Source organism: Perca flavescens, chromosome 23, assembly GCF_004354835.1.
Source record: "Perca flavescens isolate YP-PL-M2 chromosome 23, PFLA_1.0, whole genome shotgun sequence".
NCBI classification, from domain to species: domain Eukaryota; kingdom Metazoa; phylum Chordata; class Actinopteri; order Perciformes; family Percidae; genus Perca; species Perca flavescens.
The window spans coordinates 12,994,901-13,011,036 of NC_041353.1; the positions used below are offsets into that span (position 1 = coordinate 12,994,901).

General features: G+C 40.6%; 1 protein-coding gene across 3 annotated transcripts in view; it reads left to right on the forward strand.

Moving 5' to 3' along the window:
• Positions 1-1,487: 1,487 nt before the first annotated feature.
• The window catches only part of LOC114550210 (ELKS/Rab6-interacting/CAST family member 1), a 121,388-nt gene continuing 106,739 nt past the window's right edge, over positions 1,488-16,136 (forward strand). For 2 of the 3 annotated variants that reach the window (XM_028570825.1, XM_028570828.1), the window contains exons 1-4: positions 1,488-1,750; positions 11,148-11,977; positions 13,447-13,524; positions 13,741-13,896. In XM_028570825.1, coding sequence (XP_028426626.1) covers positions 11,477-11,977; positions 13,447-13,524; positions 13,741-13,896 — 735 coding nt within the window. In that variant the 5' untranslated portion in view covers positions 1,488-1,750; positions 11,148-11,476. Of the gene's footprint in view, positions 1,751-9,276; positions 9,332-11,147; positions 11,978-13,446; positions 13,525-13,740; positions 13,897-16,136 lie in introns of those variants that run through there. The other variant, XM_028570826.1, reaches the window with a different exon arrangement.

Genomic DNA, 16,136 nt, shown 5'->3' on the forward strand with positions numbered 1-16,136 from the left:
TCAGGTTAGCAGAGGCATTTCAGAAGGGCGCGCTGGTCCACCACTCCTGGAGTTTTTCTCTCAAGGGGAACTTTAGCCAGCAGACTATTTATACCTCAGCTGTCTGACTGACTGGCGCCCTGGGAACTGGGACACGTGTGTGTGTGTGTGTGTGTGTGTGTGTGTGTGTGTGTGTGTGTGTGTGTGTGTGTGTGTGTGTGTGTGTGTGTGTGTGTGTGTGTGACTGTGACTGTGAGGGATATGTACATGTAATTGTGTGTGTGAGAGAGGCAGGCAGAGCTAGGCTAGCTATGATGACCAGATATGAAATATGCCACATACTGTATGTAGGTCATTTACTCATCAAACACAGACTGACTTGGAAGTGTGAACATGAAATAGGTCCAATCCATGGATGCAGAAAGGACTGATAAGCATCACGCTAAAAAGATGAGAGGCATCTTCTGTAAGAGTGAGGACATTAAATAACTATTTATAAGTGATTGAATAATGAATTTAACATCACTACAAATCAAATGTGCTGAGTGTGATACAAGGTTGTGGTTAAAATGACTCAATGGCTATGACATTTCTGAACGTGAGAGGTATTTTATTGAACCATATAAATCCTACATCTCCTACTGACCCACACAGCTCACTGTAACTGATCTAGGACCCCGGTTTGAATCGAACCCTCGTCATCATCTCCTTAGTGGCCATCTCCTATGAACAGAATGACAACATTGTACAGAGTATCTTTATATGATCCATTTCATGCCACTTTATACAGTACTTCCACTCCACCACAATTCATAGGGAAATGTTTATTTATTTAAAAGCCACTTACTTTACAAAAAATACAGTGGTCTTATGAAATATTATGCATCATTATAGATTAAATGAGCTAAGATTGTATAATAATAGTTAAAAGTCAGCTCCATCTCAACCAACTACAACAGTAAAATGCTGCTTACACAATAACCATATAAGCCTATTTAATAGTATAAAAGTCACCGGGGCCATTTTTCTGCATTAATAATTGTATTATTAAAAACATATATAGTAGGTATATATATTATTAATTAATATTAATGTTATGTTCTATTACTTTAATAATAATCAAAACAGGACTTTTACTTGTAATGGAGTTTTTTTTTAGTGTGGTCTTACTACTTTTATCAATAAGTAAAAGATCTGAATACTTCCTCTACTTAGCAAACTATTAATCACGTGTCTTGTTGAATTTCATCATCAGTTATCTATATAAGATGCTAACATATTGTTTTAAAATAAAGTAAAAGAAAAGAAAAGAAAATAAAGCATTTCTAACATAAAATATGACAAATAATAAACGGACAATAGATTGTTTAAATATTAAAGTACCTCTCTCATTGTGACTTTATTACGTTGTGGATTAGCATGCACGCGACTCAACTGGAAGTCAAGGGGGAGGAGGGGTCGTCTACGTCTCGGGGGCGCGCGCTGCACCGTCCTGACGTCACGGGAGCGCCCGAGCAGTGGGGAAGCCACGGCCACCAGTGGTAGAGCTGGCAAAGACGGAAAGGAGGGAAAGATAGACAGAAGAGATACTAGACAGGAGGGATACGAGACAGGAAGACAAGCCCCCGAAAGAGAGCGTTTCACCTCCGCTGTTACGTTACGAAACGTCACTTTGAGATTTGACAGCAGCGAAATAACTGAAGAGATGTGTCTGGCCTTCTTTTACACAGCGCTTATTTCACAACCGAGGGCAGTAGAGTAAACAGCCGCAGTGAGTATTGGAAGTTAGCTGGCAGTCTGGAGTGTGACGTGCGTATACACATGTATGTTTTATTACACAGGCCTACGTGTGTGTGTGTGTGTGTGTGTGTGTGTGTGTGTGTGTGTGTGTGTGTGTGTGTGTGTGTGTGTGTGTGTGTGTGTGTGTGTGTGTGTGTGTTGTAGACATGTTATCCACTTCTCGGTCAACCTCACATGTGTGCCGTTTGAGTGACTCATCGCAGTCACGTTGGTTTGTGGAATAAAAGGAACACCAGCGATAACATGATTAAAATGTGATGCCGGCTTTGAGCTGCAGCAGTTTTCAGGTCAGCTGTGAGACCTTCGGCGGGGCTCTGTTATATTTCCGCCCGGTGGGGAACAGCAGCGTACGTGTTTCGGCCAGACTTGTCATCATGATACGTTTTGTATTTCTGTGGGCGACAAACGACAATGCGAGCCCATTCAACAAGGCTTCCTCCTTTGTTCAATAAACCAAGCTTGTATATAGCTTCCCCGGAATAACAAGCTAATAACATGTCTTGTCTACTCTGTACCTCTAAATGCGATTATCAATCTGTTCACTGTGTTGCAGGCTGCAGAAGTGCTGCTGACAGCCTTGCGGTTTCTTCAAAGCTAGCCTAGCTATCATAATCCTATAATATTAGTTTACAGCGCCAGCTTATTGACCTTATATTAGCACTACAGTGGTATCACTAATATTCCCTTAGAGACTTGAAGTGTGCCTGTGGTAGTCAATATTAAGTTTCATCTCTTGCTCTAATTCCCATGGGGACTTTTAGTTGTGTTGTGATATTTCTAACGGTCTCTCTCAAGTTCTTCATGGCGGTTGTTTGTGATCTGAACTCTAAGGAACAAATATGTGCACCAATAGTGTTATTAATGCTGCCTTAGTAGTTGGACAGGATTGTCAACAGCCACGTCTTGTCAGCTGGCCGACTGCACGCAAAGCCGAGACCAAGCAGCAGGTAAAAGACTGGGTAACAACATCTTTGCAAACCTAATCAATCGGAGCAAAACATGACGGAACCGATATGATCGTGTTGATGAAGACGGGGAGGTGAAATCGGCTGCGTGTGTGTTGCAGGGCGCCGCCGTGATTTCCTCAGTGTTCCGCCCACAGCTCTATTTCTTTGCACCGCTCCTCCTCCGGGAACGTCAGGGAACTGAGCTGCTTCCTTCCACTGAGATTGTTGTAAACACTAGACATTTTTAAATGTCCAGGCTCTGATAAACGTAACCTCAGTCTGCCTCTGGGGGACCATTGCTCTACTGGGGTTTTTCTTTTGTTTAGAATTAGTTTGAATTAGTTTCTAAATTTATTTATCTGAACTTCTGATTCCTAATAAACCTTTGTGCCTTTGAGCCGAAGAGCCTTCTGACTCCTGTCTCCATGCTTAACATCAAAGGTATAAACATTTGACTTAAGGCTTGCAACAACATGAGGAACTTAACCTGACAAAGACAGTATCTCTTTCAAATGATTCCCAGAACTCACTTTTATCATGAGACCATAATCATTGATGCCTTGTTTATTATTTATTTATTGAAGTTATTTCATCATTTGGCCAGGGGAAGGATTTATTTATATAACCATAGATAGATAGATAGATAGATAGATAGATAGATAGATAGATAGATAGATAGATAGATAGATAGACAAAGTTTTCAGGGGGTGTTTAAGTCACTTTCCCAACTCGCTTCATCCTTATTTAATCTGGCAAGTTGACTGTATGAGCACATTCAGGGGGAGCCTGGGGGAGTTTCACTCTCACTTTCTCTTCCATTAACTACTACACACTCATGAATTAGTTTTGTGCTTCCCTGCCTTTGTGTTAATTGTCGAGTCTCAACGGTACGTTTTCCATATTTGCTATGTAGGCAGCAGCCAAGATTAGATAAGTGTTTGCATGTGCATGACATCGATGTACTTTTTGTGCAACAGCGTGTGTGTGTGTGTGTGTGTGTGTGTGTGTGTGTGTGTGTGTGTGTGTGTGTGTGTGTGTGTGTGTGTGTGTATAAACGTCTGATTGTTGAATGCGCGCTTTGTTTGCCCAGCCTGCATCAGATTAATTTCCTGTGGTACACAATAGACTGGAACTGATGCTATCTGCCCCTTATCAGTGTTGTGCTTTCCAGTGTCTGACCCATATTATATGTCTTATCGCTGATAGGACTAGTGGCACTGAGAGAATTTACAAGGAGCACAGTCACTCTGGTGAGCCAAAATCTGTATCTTGCCCAGACATCTTCTGCCTAATATTTTCTCTCAAGTGTAATTGGGTCGCTCAGTTAATTGAAAACTCCTCCTCCGTGCCCTCCGTGGCAGTTTTGGCTATTCCAGTAGCCTGCTTGCAGGATTAGTTTGGTTTTTTTCTCTTTGAGGGAAAGGTGATGCACTCAGTCAGAAAAACTCTCTGAAACACAAATCAAGTTTTGCAAGTGACAAAACATGTTTTAATTATTGAAACTGTGGTCTTTTAATTCCTCTATACATTTCCACATACATGCAAAACTATCATTATGATTTGTCATCAATACCATGTCCTGACATGGAGACATTATCTTGTGTTTGCATGCGAAAATAAGCCAAACCACTAATAATATGTTACCCAAAACCAAACGGCAGTATTGCATCAGCTATGCATTACACAGCAGTGTTAATTGAGTCCTAGTAAGCCCAAATACATCACGAAAACTGCTAAACGTGACATTTTAGACTTTGGATGGAAAAGATGAAAGTGAAAATCCTTCCCTTTAACTTGCACATGCAAATGCAAGAATAGCAGCTATTTGACATAATAAAAAATATGTTAGCTGAAACAGTATATGTATTTCAGGATTGGGTAGTGTAGCCTATTATTTGCATTTGATTTGAACATTTGATGGGATGCTACACCCTTTTTTTGTATTTTTGCATTTATCATGTTTGCGCAACACAGTTAACCAGGATCACTTTATATCAATCTTTATTGTCTGCGTGTGACATTGTGGCACTACATTTTCCTTATGATTTCTCTGATGTAATTCATCCTCGTATACCAGCAACATTTCGTTCTTGCTCCAGTTTCTGTGTCAGCCAGTTTCTTATTTATTCATCTCTATTTGTATATTCATGCATTAGAAATATATTCGATTGCTATTAATTTAACATGGCAATTGCCACAGGAGATGTCCACACAAATAAAATCTTTAAAGATTAAACATAAACATTACATTACACATACATACATACATACATACATACATACATACATACATTAACATTAACATCACATGAATGTAAAATTAAATAGAGATTAATAATGGCCCGGGATGACACATGAGCTGCTACACAGTCTTGCTTTTTGTCTTGTATTTACTATGAAGTAATAGTAATACTACTGGGGTTGAGATAATTCACCTCACCTTTGCAGTCTTTAGACACATAATCAGATTTTCAGAGAGTTAATGTTATCATCATCATGATAAAGCAGCTGTGATGGTTAAAAAAAGATGACTGTGGTGAACCATGGGTCATCCCCTTAAATCTTCAGACAGATTAGCTTCAGAGTGAGTACGGCTCCCCCCTTCAGCTGGACTGTCGAGTTGAAACGTGTTACCCCAGACAGCACCAGTGAGTCCTTTCCAGCAACATCATATCGCAGCGAGCCTGACAGGAACAGAAAGTAATGGAGAATAATAATATTCAAGATGAGTATAATGTGTTTTTATGAGCTCCGATCCCCAGGCGAGACACGAACTTTGTAAAATTCGGCTCCCACACTGAAACACCAGCCGGCTAAGTATAGGTTGTGTGTGTGTGTGTGTGTGTGTGTGTGTGTGTGTGTGTGTGTGTGTGTGTGTGTGTGTGTGTGTGTGTGTGTGTGTGTGTGTGTGTGTGTGTGTGTGTGTGTGTGTGTGTGTGTGTGTGTGTGTGTGTGTGTGTGTGTGTGTGTGCAGTGTGACAGATGGATGTGTGATTGTCACATAAATAGAACATGCTGAACACCTTCAGGAATGCTGATGGAGACGGAGAGTGAGAGGAAGTGAAAGCATCAGGGAGGCAAGGCAGCGTCAGAGAGGGAAGGGAGGGATTAGAGGGAGGAGACAACGATGGGAAAAGAAACGGATGTGTTAATAGGCAACTGTTTGCCAACAAGGTTGCCCTATTAACTTAAAAGAATATGTCAATGTAGTTGTACAATTTATGAGTATCTTTTTTTCTTTGTAAATATGTTTTGAAAATGACTAACTTGAACTCTGTTTTCTGCTGTGCCAGCACTTACTGATCATCCACCGACACAAGTACAGTACGTGGCATTCAACCACGGAGACTTTCTTGGTATCCTAGTGTGATGTTCTAGGGTTTTGTGAGGCGTAAGACAACATTGTGTGTGTGAGGAAGGAGTGTGTGGAGGAAAGACGAGACATGCAAAATGGCTGTTCGTAACGGTACAGGGAGGCAGAGGATGAAATAAAGGGCGTTGTGTGTGCTGGTGTTTCCTGTGGAGTGTTTCATAGAAAAAAAGGGGATGAGGTTATTTCGGTTCTCAAGTTCACTCCTGGGCCTGTTCCAGGCTCTGTTCCAGTAGGTATTGTGGTTATAGTAGGGCATTTTGTGGTTGGATATACAGCATATAAAAAAAAGGGAGCTAAGGTGAAATTGCAATTATACTGTAATTGCCTCAGTCATATTGGCTAACAATCCATTTTTTTGTGATTATGATTGGAGTTGAAAGGAATAATGAGGTAGTCGATTGATTGACCGATAATTAAGCAGTGGCAATATTGATAATTGATTTTCTTTCTTTAAAAAAGCAAAAACAGCAAAGAATTCCCTGGGTACAGCTTTTTAAATGTGAATATTTTGTAGATTTCTTCATCTTCTATATATATTAGCTGAATATCGTTGGGTGTTGACTGTAAACTGTAGATTATTTGATAACGAAAATAAACGTTAGTTGCAGCACTAGATTTGGTCACACCTGCTATACCAGGACATCCTATGCACAGTGGTACATCAAATAACATTGCAAAGCATGCAGAAATCCTAACTCAAGGTCCACTTACTCGCTTTTTTCAGGGTTTTAAACTGCAGCAATCTCCATCATCTGATAAAGACTGTGATATGGGGTTAAAAGATATGAAAAATGCGAGTAAAGGAGGGACCTTAGACGATGATTTGTTTTGTCGAACTACTGTTTCCACAGTTTAACAATGAACTTTCATCAACTCTCAGTGTATCACTGTTCCAACAGATGTTTCTTACGGCAGCACCACGTTGGTTTTTGACATTTGTGTCAAAGGTCAAGGACAGTCATATGCTCGTGTTTTCTCATCTCATGATGCCAACTGTGTCATAGTTGGGCTTGTTTGTGTGTTTGTTTCCAGTGGCATTGGTATTTGGTATTAAAACGTTTGCCAGAGTGGTAGGTTCATGTGAAATTACAAGCTTGAGGTCATTATTATTTTTCATCTGACTCTCAATGCTGTTTTCCGTCCCTCACCCCCAGCCCTCTCAGAGTCTTAAACCACCACAAATAAATTCTCAACCTGTGGGACACACTGGTTTATTCTTGTGACCCTTTGACTTGAACTGTAGAGAACACACTATGGTTTCCATGAGGTCCTCAAGCCAATACAAATAAAAAGATGCATGCTGGGATAGGCTCCAACTCTCTGCTACCACAACAAAATAAGCAGTTCTGAAGTGGAAGGATATGTGTATTTATTTTCCTGTACCTTCTTCAGACTAAAGCTGGATAGATATACTGTGCATGTTTGGCATTATAGGGAGAATTGGGACATGAGCATATACTGTACATTAGGTACAGGCCAGCAGGTCTAGAGGGGAGGAGGAAGAGGAAAGCCCTGAAACACACACACACACACACACACACACACACACACACACACACACACACACTCACTCACTCACTCACTCACTCACACTCTCTCTCTCTCTCTCTCTCTCTCTCTCTCTCTCTCTCTCTCTCTCTATCTCTCTCTGTCTCTAAGGTATCATATTGGCCTCAAATGAAGCATTAGGTGTTAGTGAGATGACCACACTGAGCTAATGTGCATGCATGTTCATCTGTGAATGTGTCGTCTCTTCAAATGTTTGTTTGCATGTGGATTGATTTATCTGTATGGCTGTATGTGTTTTGTTTGGCTGATTGTGTAGATCTGCACATGTGCACAGTTTGTGCTCTGTGTGCATGTGTAAATGCATACACTGTACTAGAGCTGGGCAATATATCGATATTATGTCAATATCGTGATATGAGACTAGATATCGTCTTAGATTTTGGATATCGTAATATCGTAATATGGCACAAGTGTTGTCTTTTCCTGGTTTTAAAGGCAGCATTACAGTAAAGTGATGTCATTTTCTGAACTTACCGGACTGTTGTAACTGTTCTATTATTCGCCTTTACCCACTTAGTCATTATATCCACATTACTGATGATTATTTATCAAAAACATCAATGTGTAAATATTTTGTGAAAGCACCAGTAGTCAACACTACAATATCGTTGCGGTATTGATATTGAGGTGTTTGGTAAAAAATATTGTGATATTTGATTTTCTCCATATCGCCCAGCCCTATACTGTACTGTATGTAACAGTGTGTGCGCCTGTGCTAGAGGCAGGATCCTGGCCTGTTTCTGTTCCAGGTGTGTGTTTTTGGCCTTAGGGGAGACACAGCAGATGGTCCCTCTTTGTGTGTGTGTGTGTGTGTGTGTGTGTGTGTGTGTGTGTGTGTGTGTTTGTGTGTGTGTGTTTGTGTGTGTTTTTGTGTGTGTGTGTGTGTGTGTGTGTGTGTGTGTGTGTGTGTGTGTGTGTGTGTTAAAGGCCTGGGTCGGGACCCAAAAAAGGGGAGCAGGGGATTCAACGGGGTCGACCAAAGGGCTGCACAGTTAATCATACTTGAAATGTTGCTTCACTATTGTAGTTAGCAATTTGCAAGAGGCCACATGTTGAAAGAAAAATATTTCAGACAAACTTCTCAACAAGAAATGTGTAGATTCTCCGCCATACTGTACAAGCAAAGAACTAGTTTTAAATATTCTCTTTATATTAAAACTAGGCTATATCTATCACACCCATCCAAAGTTTATGTATACTGTAATGATATCTGAATACTTGGATTTTTTGTTACCATTAAACTGAACCTGGTTTAGGTCACTTTAGGTCATATTTGTAAGTGGATCAGATGGTGCGTCCAATAGGCCATGTGTCCACTGACCTGAGGATGACATTACTGTCTCCAAGGATACCCAAATAACTCAATAATGACTATTGACCAGCTGGCTATTAATTTTAAATGGCTCTAAATGTACTTTCCTTATCTGAAACAGTAACTGTAACACCTAAGGTTGCATATAATATTGTTTTTAGTATATTACCTCACATTTCTACAGTTCTACACTGACAGCAAAGAGTCTGACTGAAACTTACTCCACCTTTTAAATGCTGCACTGTTGTTCACTCAGGGGGCCTGGAAGAGTAGAGCATTCGCCACAGAAAGCTAGAATTCTCAGCAGCCTCTGAGGCATTTATCAGCAACATGTGAGAGTCAGGAATCATGGTCAGTTTTTGCAAAAGACAGTAAACTGTTACTGATTACACCTTTTACATTTACTTCACAATGGAATCACATGTTTTATTATTTCCATGGCTGTGTTACTTACATGTTTATTTGACCTGATTGACTTAATCCATTTTAATATTTAAAGTTATTTATCTCCTCCAACACGCACACACACACACACACACACACACACACACACACACACACACACACACACACACACACACACACACAAGCATGACAAAATGATTTCATGGTATGGTGTTTTTGCTTTATTTGAAATAAGTTTACAGTTTTGGCATATATTGTCCATCCAATTAAAGGTGCTCTAAGCGATGTCATGCATTTTTTAGGCTACAACATTTTTTGTCACATACAGCAAACATCTCCTTACTATCCGTGAGCTGCCTGTCCCCTGGACACACTGTAAAAAAAGTGGTCTCTGTAGACAGCCCAGGGTCCACAAACGGCAACAATAACAAACTGCGCCAACCTGCACCACGAAACATAAACAGTGTTCCAGCCAATAACCGACAAGAAGGAGTTGGGGGGTTAGTGCGCGGAAGGGAGGGGGAGGGGACAGGATGAGGAGGAGGGAGGGGCGAGCTAGCCTCCGTTTTGTTTGAAAATACTTTGAACGTCAACAAGAAGTGACATCACCCAACATCGCTTAGAGCACCTTTAATAATGTAGCCCATATAATGTACGTATATCCAGTGTGATTAATGGGAATAGGACAGCTTTTTGTGTTTTTTGATTGTTTTCTTCCCACATTGTTATTGCAGAATAAAATGGAATAATGACAAAATGTAATTGACTGAATTATTATAACATGGCTTATTCTATTTTAGTACATGGAATTCATCTAGGAGGGAAACTAATTATTTGCCTTTATGAATGTTAGATCAGCTGATTGAATGTTATCGGCTATCACACAGCTTTTTAAAGCTGCAGGACAGTAACTTTGATGTGATGCTCAAGTGCCAAGTGTTAGGACACAGTGTGATCTTAAGAAGGTGTAACGGGTGGCAAAGAGACAAAGCGGCCTGTGTGATCATATGAACCGACACATCAGCTGATGTTTGTGCCTGTAGCGGAGTTTGAGGATAAAGCCAAAGCTTCTGACTGTAGTCTGTGGACAAAGCATATCAGCTGTACATATCTCTCACTTACAAATGTCATTATTGGATTATTGGAGAGGTCAGACTTTGCTGATCCTTTTGCCTTTTTAGTTTAGCACCACAAGCAGGGTGAAACATCACTACATCTACAAGATGGATTGGAAAATATTTTGGTACAAACATTCATGTTCCCCAGAGGATGAAGCCTAATTACTTTGGTGATCTGATAACTTTTTGTCTAGCATCATCAGCAGGTTGACATTTGTAGTTCAGAGTAGAATGTCTTGACAACTACTGGATGGACAACTATTATTGATGATCAAGCAGTTTGATGGAGACATTCATAGTCTCTCTGAACCCCTGACTTTTTATCTGGCACCATCATCAGATCAACATTTTCGTTTGGTTTTCTTTGTAGTGAGCATTACAGCCTCGTAGAGCCCAGTCTTGTTCTTTGCCATTTTTTAATATGAGACTACAGTACATGTAGCTTGCAACATACTGGCATTTTGGCCAGTAAGCTTGTTTATTTAACCTGCTGTTTACTTTGCAAGTAAATACTGTAAAAGAGATGAAACCAGTCTCAAGACTAGATTAATAGAAATCCTGTGTATTCCTTTGTACCTTAAGTGCAGTATATCTTTGTTCCACTGATCACTAAGTCTTTGTCTCTGTCTCCCTTTTCTTTTTAGGTGATCCCATCATCCCAGGCTTTGTGGATTTACTTGCCACAGTTATCTAAAGGGATGCCCTATTGATTCCTGCTTTTCTAACAAAGCCCATTGATTACAGTAAGGGTGTTGGAAAGGCCTTGATCACAGCTATGTCAACACTGCATCAGGATATTTCAAGTCAACAAGGAGTTTGTGTTTTCAGCTGTTAAATTTAGTATATTTTTTTTTTGGGACATCCGTCTTAAATTTGTTGTGTACTTTTGAGCATGTATTTTTGATTTGCTTAATTAATCATTTGAACCAGACACTCTTTCGTCTCTACAGTAAACACAACATATTCCCTTACCATGTACGGTAGCTCCCGTTCCGTCTCAAAGCTGGATGTTGTTGGATCCAATGGTAACGGGTCAGTGTCTGGGAGCCCTGGGCGCTCCCCACGCCTCCCTCGCTCTCCACGCCTTGGACACAGACGAAACAGCAGCAGCAGCTCCACCAGTGGACTTACTGGCTCCTGTAAAACCCTGTCCATGGAGAACATTCAGTCTCTAAATGCTGCCTACGCTACAGGCGGTCCTATGTACTTCACTGACACAGTTGATGACACGATTGGCATTGGGAGCCTGGGCAGTGGGCTGAACCCCTCGCTGCCCAAAAGCACCATGACCTTGGGCAGGGCTGGGGCCAGGGTCCCCTATGGGGTCAGGGCGGCCATCATGGGAAGCAGTCCTAATATAAACACTGGAGGAGGAGGGGGAGGGGGTGCAATGCACAGTGATGCAATAGCATTTGGGGGGGAGCTGCAAAACCAGCTTTCACAGGCGGCCACTGTGCCCCACTCCATAAGACAGGTGAGGCCTTGCAGTGTTTTCTTCTTTTATTGCTGCAACATTGAAGTCAGCATTTTGAGAACTGAGCAAAATTTGAAATTGGGCAATGTAATATTTGTTATTAAGTCTTTATGCCCATGTTAGAATTGAAAGAAACTAATGCTACAAAAATGAACGTTTTAAAAGCTGCTGTGTTGTGTGAACACTAAGACACAAAATAAATTGGAGGTTCTGTTTCTGAAATGTACCCAGATTAAAATAGCATTAAAGAAATAGTTTTAGAAAATATGCTTATACACTTTCTTGCTGAGAGTTAGATCAGAAGATCAACAGCACTATCATATCTGTCCTTTCAATATGAAGCTGGAGTCCACCAGCCCCTCTAAGAAGTACTCATTAACGTTATGTCTTGTTTGTTTTATCCGTACAAAATCCAAAAGTGTATTAAACAACTGGTTGGGGGTTTATGGTCATTACAGTGCTGGATTATTTTTTGGACTGCAGCAGCAGCAGTCTCCAATGATTGCCTGGCAACTTCATGAGGACTACAAGACTAAGAAGTCACTGCTCCTAGCCAAGAAATAGTCCGGCTCATGATCTAAAATAGTTAAGCTCAAATGAAGTTTAGAAATAAACCGATAAGGAATGTGTGGATACAATTAATTTAGGGTATAGATAATCTTTGTCTCGCCTTTGAGCGAAGAAATATAAAAAGATAAAATCAATAGTGTTGTCACAAACCAATTATCCTCCTGTTCGATATGTACAGTAGTAGGGGAGCTGGGTGGTTTAAGGTACCTTGGCTAAATTCAACGTACTATTTAAGGGTTAATATGTTCTTCTTAAGTCACGCTTCAACTAAATAATATAAGAGCTGTGTGGGTATTCATACAGTATTTTTAAATAGACTAAGGTCTGTCCTCCCACTCCCTCTTCCACATTACTCATAACCTAAGAGAGAGCTCATCTCTCCAAGATGTATCTCCCTCCCCTCTCACAGGACCTCCTCCATATATTTCTAATTATTTCCTAAACAAAAAACATGTATTCATCTCTCAACTGTTATTTCCTTTGCTAGCTTTCTTCTATTCTTTGTTACATTCATGACATGCATAATGTTATCTTATTTGTAGCCTAATGTTGACAATCTAAAAACTATAAACCTAAAGTATTCTAACTTTTCACTTGCAGATCTGAAACACGCTCTGAGCACAAGCGTCAGCTAAATACCTAAAATGATTTTTTTGAAACCAAAGCAGAGTTTGTTTCTTGACATATTTGATTTCTCATATTTGCGTATGGTAGATTTTGCAGCACTGGCTTTCAAAGGGAATACTTCACATTCAGTTTGGTTGTTCTGGGCCTTTACTGTAGTAGTGACCGCTGCAAATAGACAACATGTTTGTAATGTAAGACAGGAACAAAAATGATGCTATTGCTGGTATCTAAGATTTTATATCCATGCTGTATGTGTTTGTGTTTGTTACAAGGTGAGAGACGGTGCAATGTCAGACCTGCAGACACAGTTAAGAGAAGTGCTGAGAGAGAACGAACTACTACGCAGAGAAGTAAGGGCATGCAAATATACACACACCCTTACTGAGATACATCCATTTTATTTGATAATTTATGGTATCTTATTTGGCCGTTTGTTTACTTGTGTTCCTCTGGGTATTATGCCGTTGTGCATATAAAACAAAAATTATAAGTTCAAACTAAAAGCAAATTAATTGAATACGTTTTATTAGGAGGCAAGTCCCAATTTTGATGTTAATTTCTTTTAGCTGGAGAGTAAAGAGTCCAAGTTGAGCTCCTCTATGAACTCCATTAAGACGTTTTGGAGTCCAGAGCTGAAGAAAGAGAGGGCGCTGAGGAAGGACGAAGCAACAAAGATTGCCCTGTGGAAGGAACAGTACAGAGTGGTGCAGGAGGAAACGCAGGTAGGAAAGAGGCGTCTGCCTGTGTGCAACTATGTGTGTGTTGCTGTGGGACAAAATCTTATGAATTGCTGTTTTTGCTTGTTGCTCGGAGTCAAAACCCAGTAACAAATGAACAGAGATGAAAGGATCATGTCATGAACAATATCCTGACCAGGGTTGGGTCATTGCAACTAATCCAGGATCTGGAAATTTAGGAAATCCAAGTTGGAAAATTACATTTAGCCTAAACCCTGTGGATTTTACTTTCAGCTTTGGTTTATCCATCTGTGATATAGTTTTTCTACTCGGTTAAGGGTAACATTTATGGACAGGTAAAAAGGGGAGCATGTCCTGATAATATTATGGATTGTTCCGGTGGATTTGTCTCACTGCTGTAAGACGGCCTTGAAGATGGGTAAACGGATGAAGCAGGGCTGCCTGGTGGTTGGGGACTCCCAGCTGTCTGTTGGTTCTGAAGCCATCTGGATGAGACGGAAGCACAGCTAGTCTGGCAGGAGGCCGTAATATTATACAAGACATGATCTGCACACATACACACTCACTGCCTCACAGTGACTCATTTCACACGCTGTCATCTTGTGCTGAAAGTGCTCGGTCCTCGCTACTTTTCGGTCATTAACAGGTGCTTTTATCCCTGCATGTGTGTGCCTTTGAAATTATTTGGGGCTTTGATGTTGCTCCCACGACGAATTTAACGTTGCAGTTGTGGGAAAGGACTTCAGGTTGGGAAATTACATCACAAAATATGAAATCACTCTCCAAGAAGATTTCCAGCCATGCGCGTGAACATGTGCAGTATGCACTAGAGCTGTGTATTGGCAAGAATCTGGCGATACGATACGTATCACGATACATGGATCACGATTCAATATATTGCAGTATATTTTGATACTGTGCGTAAGGCGATATATTGGGATTTTTTTTAAGTATCATTTTAGAAAAACTAATATTTAAAAAAAGACATGATGTTCATATAAGTCAAAGAAGATTACTTTAGGTAAACAATTCAGTACACAGAATATCAAACTGCCAGTTTGGGATTGTGGTTCACAGGTTCTTAGTGAGCAAATGTTTATATGCTAAAGTAGGCCAAAGTTCAGCCATAGCTACGTTGTTAGCTTCTAGCAAAAAGTCAGGCACTGCTAGGCACTGTTAGGCAAGGACACTAGTGGTGCGTCTCAGCGTAGCCATCTAGCAGTAGGGGGTTTAAACACAACATAAACATGAACCACTGTCTTACATGAATATTTTTGAACGTAAAAAAATTATAAAATAAAAATGATATTGCCTTTTTGAAAATCGATACAGTATTGCAAAATAAAATATCGCAATATTCAAGTGTATTGATTTTTTTCTTACACCCCTAGTATGCACGTGTGTGTGCATCCATAAATCTTTAAGTCATATGTGTTTGTCTTGTGCGTGCACACTTATTTAAAGTGATGGCGCATGTGAGAGAACAAAGGAACAGAGGATACATTGATCAGTCTATCATGTATTTGGCCTCCTGCCACACTAGAAAACTCCTCAGTCGCCTTCACCCTTACATACATTTCTCTTTGGGTATGTGTGTGTGTGCTGTTAAAGTGAGTCAATACGCACGTTGAGACATGTACAAATATTTTCTGATCTCTAATGTCGGGAAATATGTGTTCTCTCTTTCACTTTAATTCCATTTATTTCATCCAGACAAATAAAACCCTTTTAACCCAAGGCATCCTTTTCATTTCCTACTCTCATTATCCCATCACTTTCCTTAACTTCAGTCTCTCGTCTCTGGCTTTTCTCTGTCCACTCGCTCCTTTTTTTCCTCTCTTCTTACTCATTCCTGTTCTCTTCTTCTATTTCTGTCTTCACAGTGAGTCAGCTCTTACTTTCTTCCCTCCCCCTACCTTCCCTCCTCTCTCTTTCTTTGCCATCATCTCATGTTAGAAATCAAATTAAGTTACCTCCCAGTAATTTTGGGATATGTGCACACGCACCCACGCATCCACGCATCCACGCACGCACGCACACACACACACATACGCACACACATGCACTCTGGATCACGCCCTTGCTGAGGAATGCTCATCTCATTTCCACCCTCCCTCCTTCCTCCCTCCTCCTCCCCCCTTCTTTCCTCCACGCTTCCTCACTTATTCACCTCCTCCTTCACGCTCTGCCCTCTATCTTCACCTCTTTTCCGCCTGCCTCTGTTTTTATCTCTTCCTCTCCTTCTGTCTGCACTCCCACTGCAT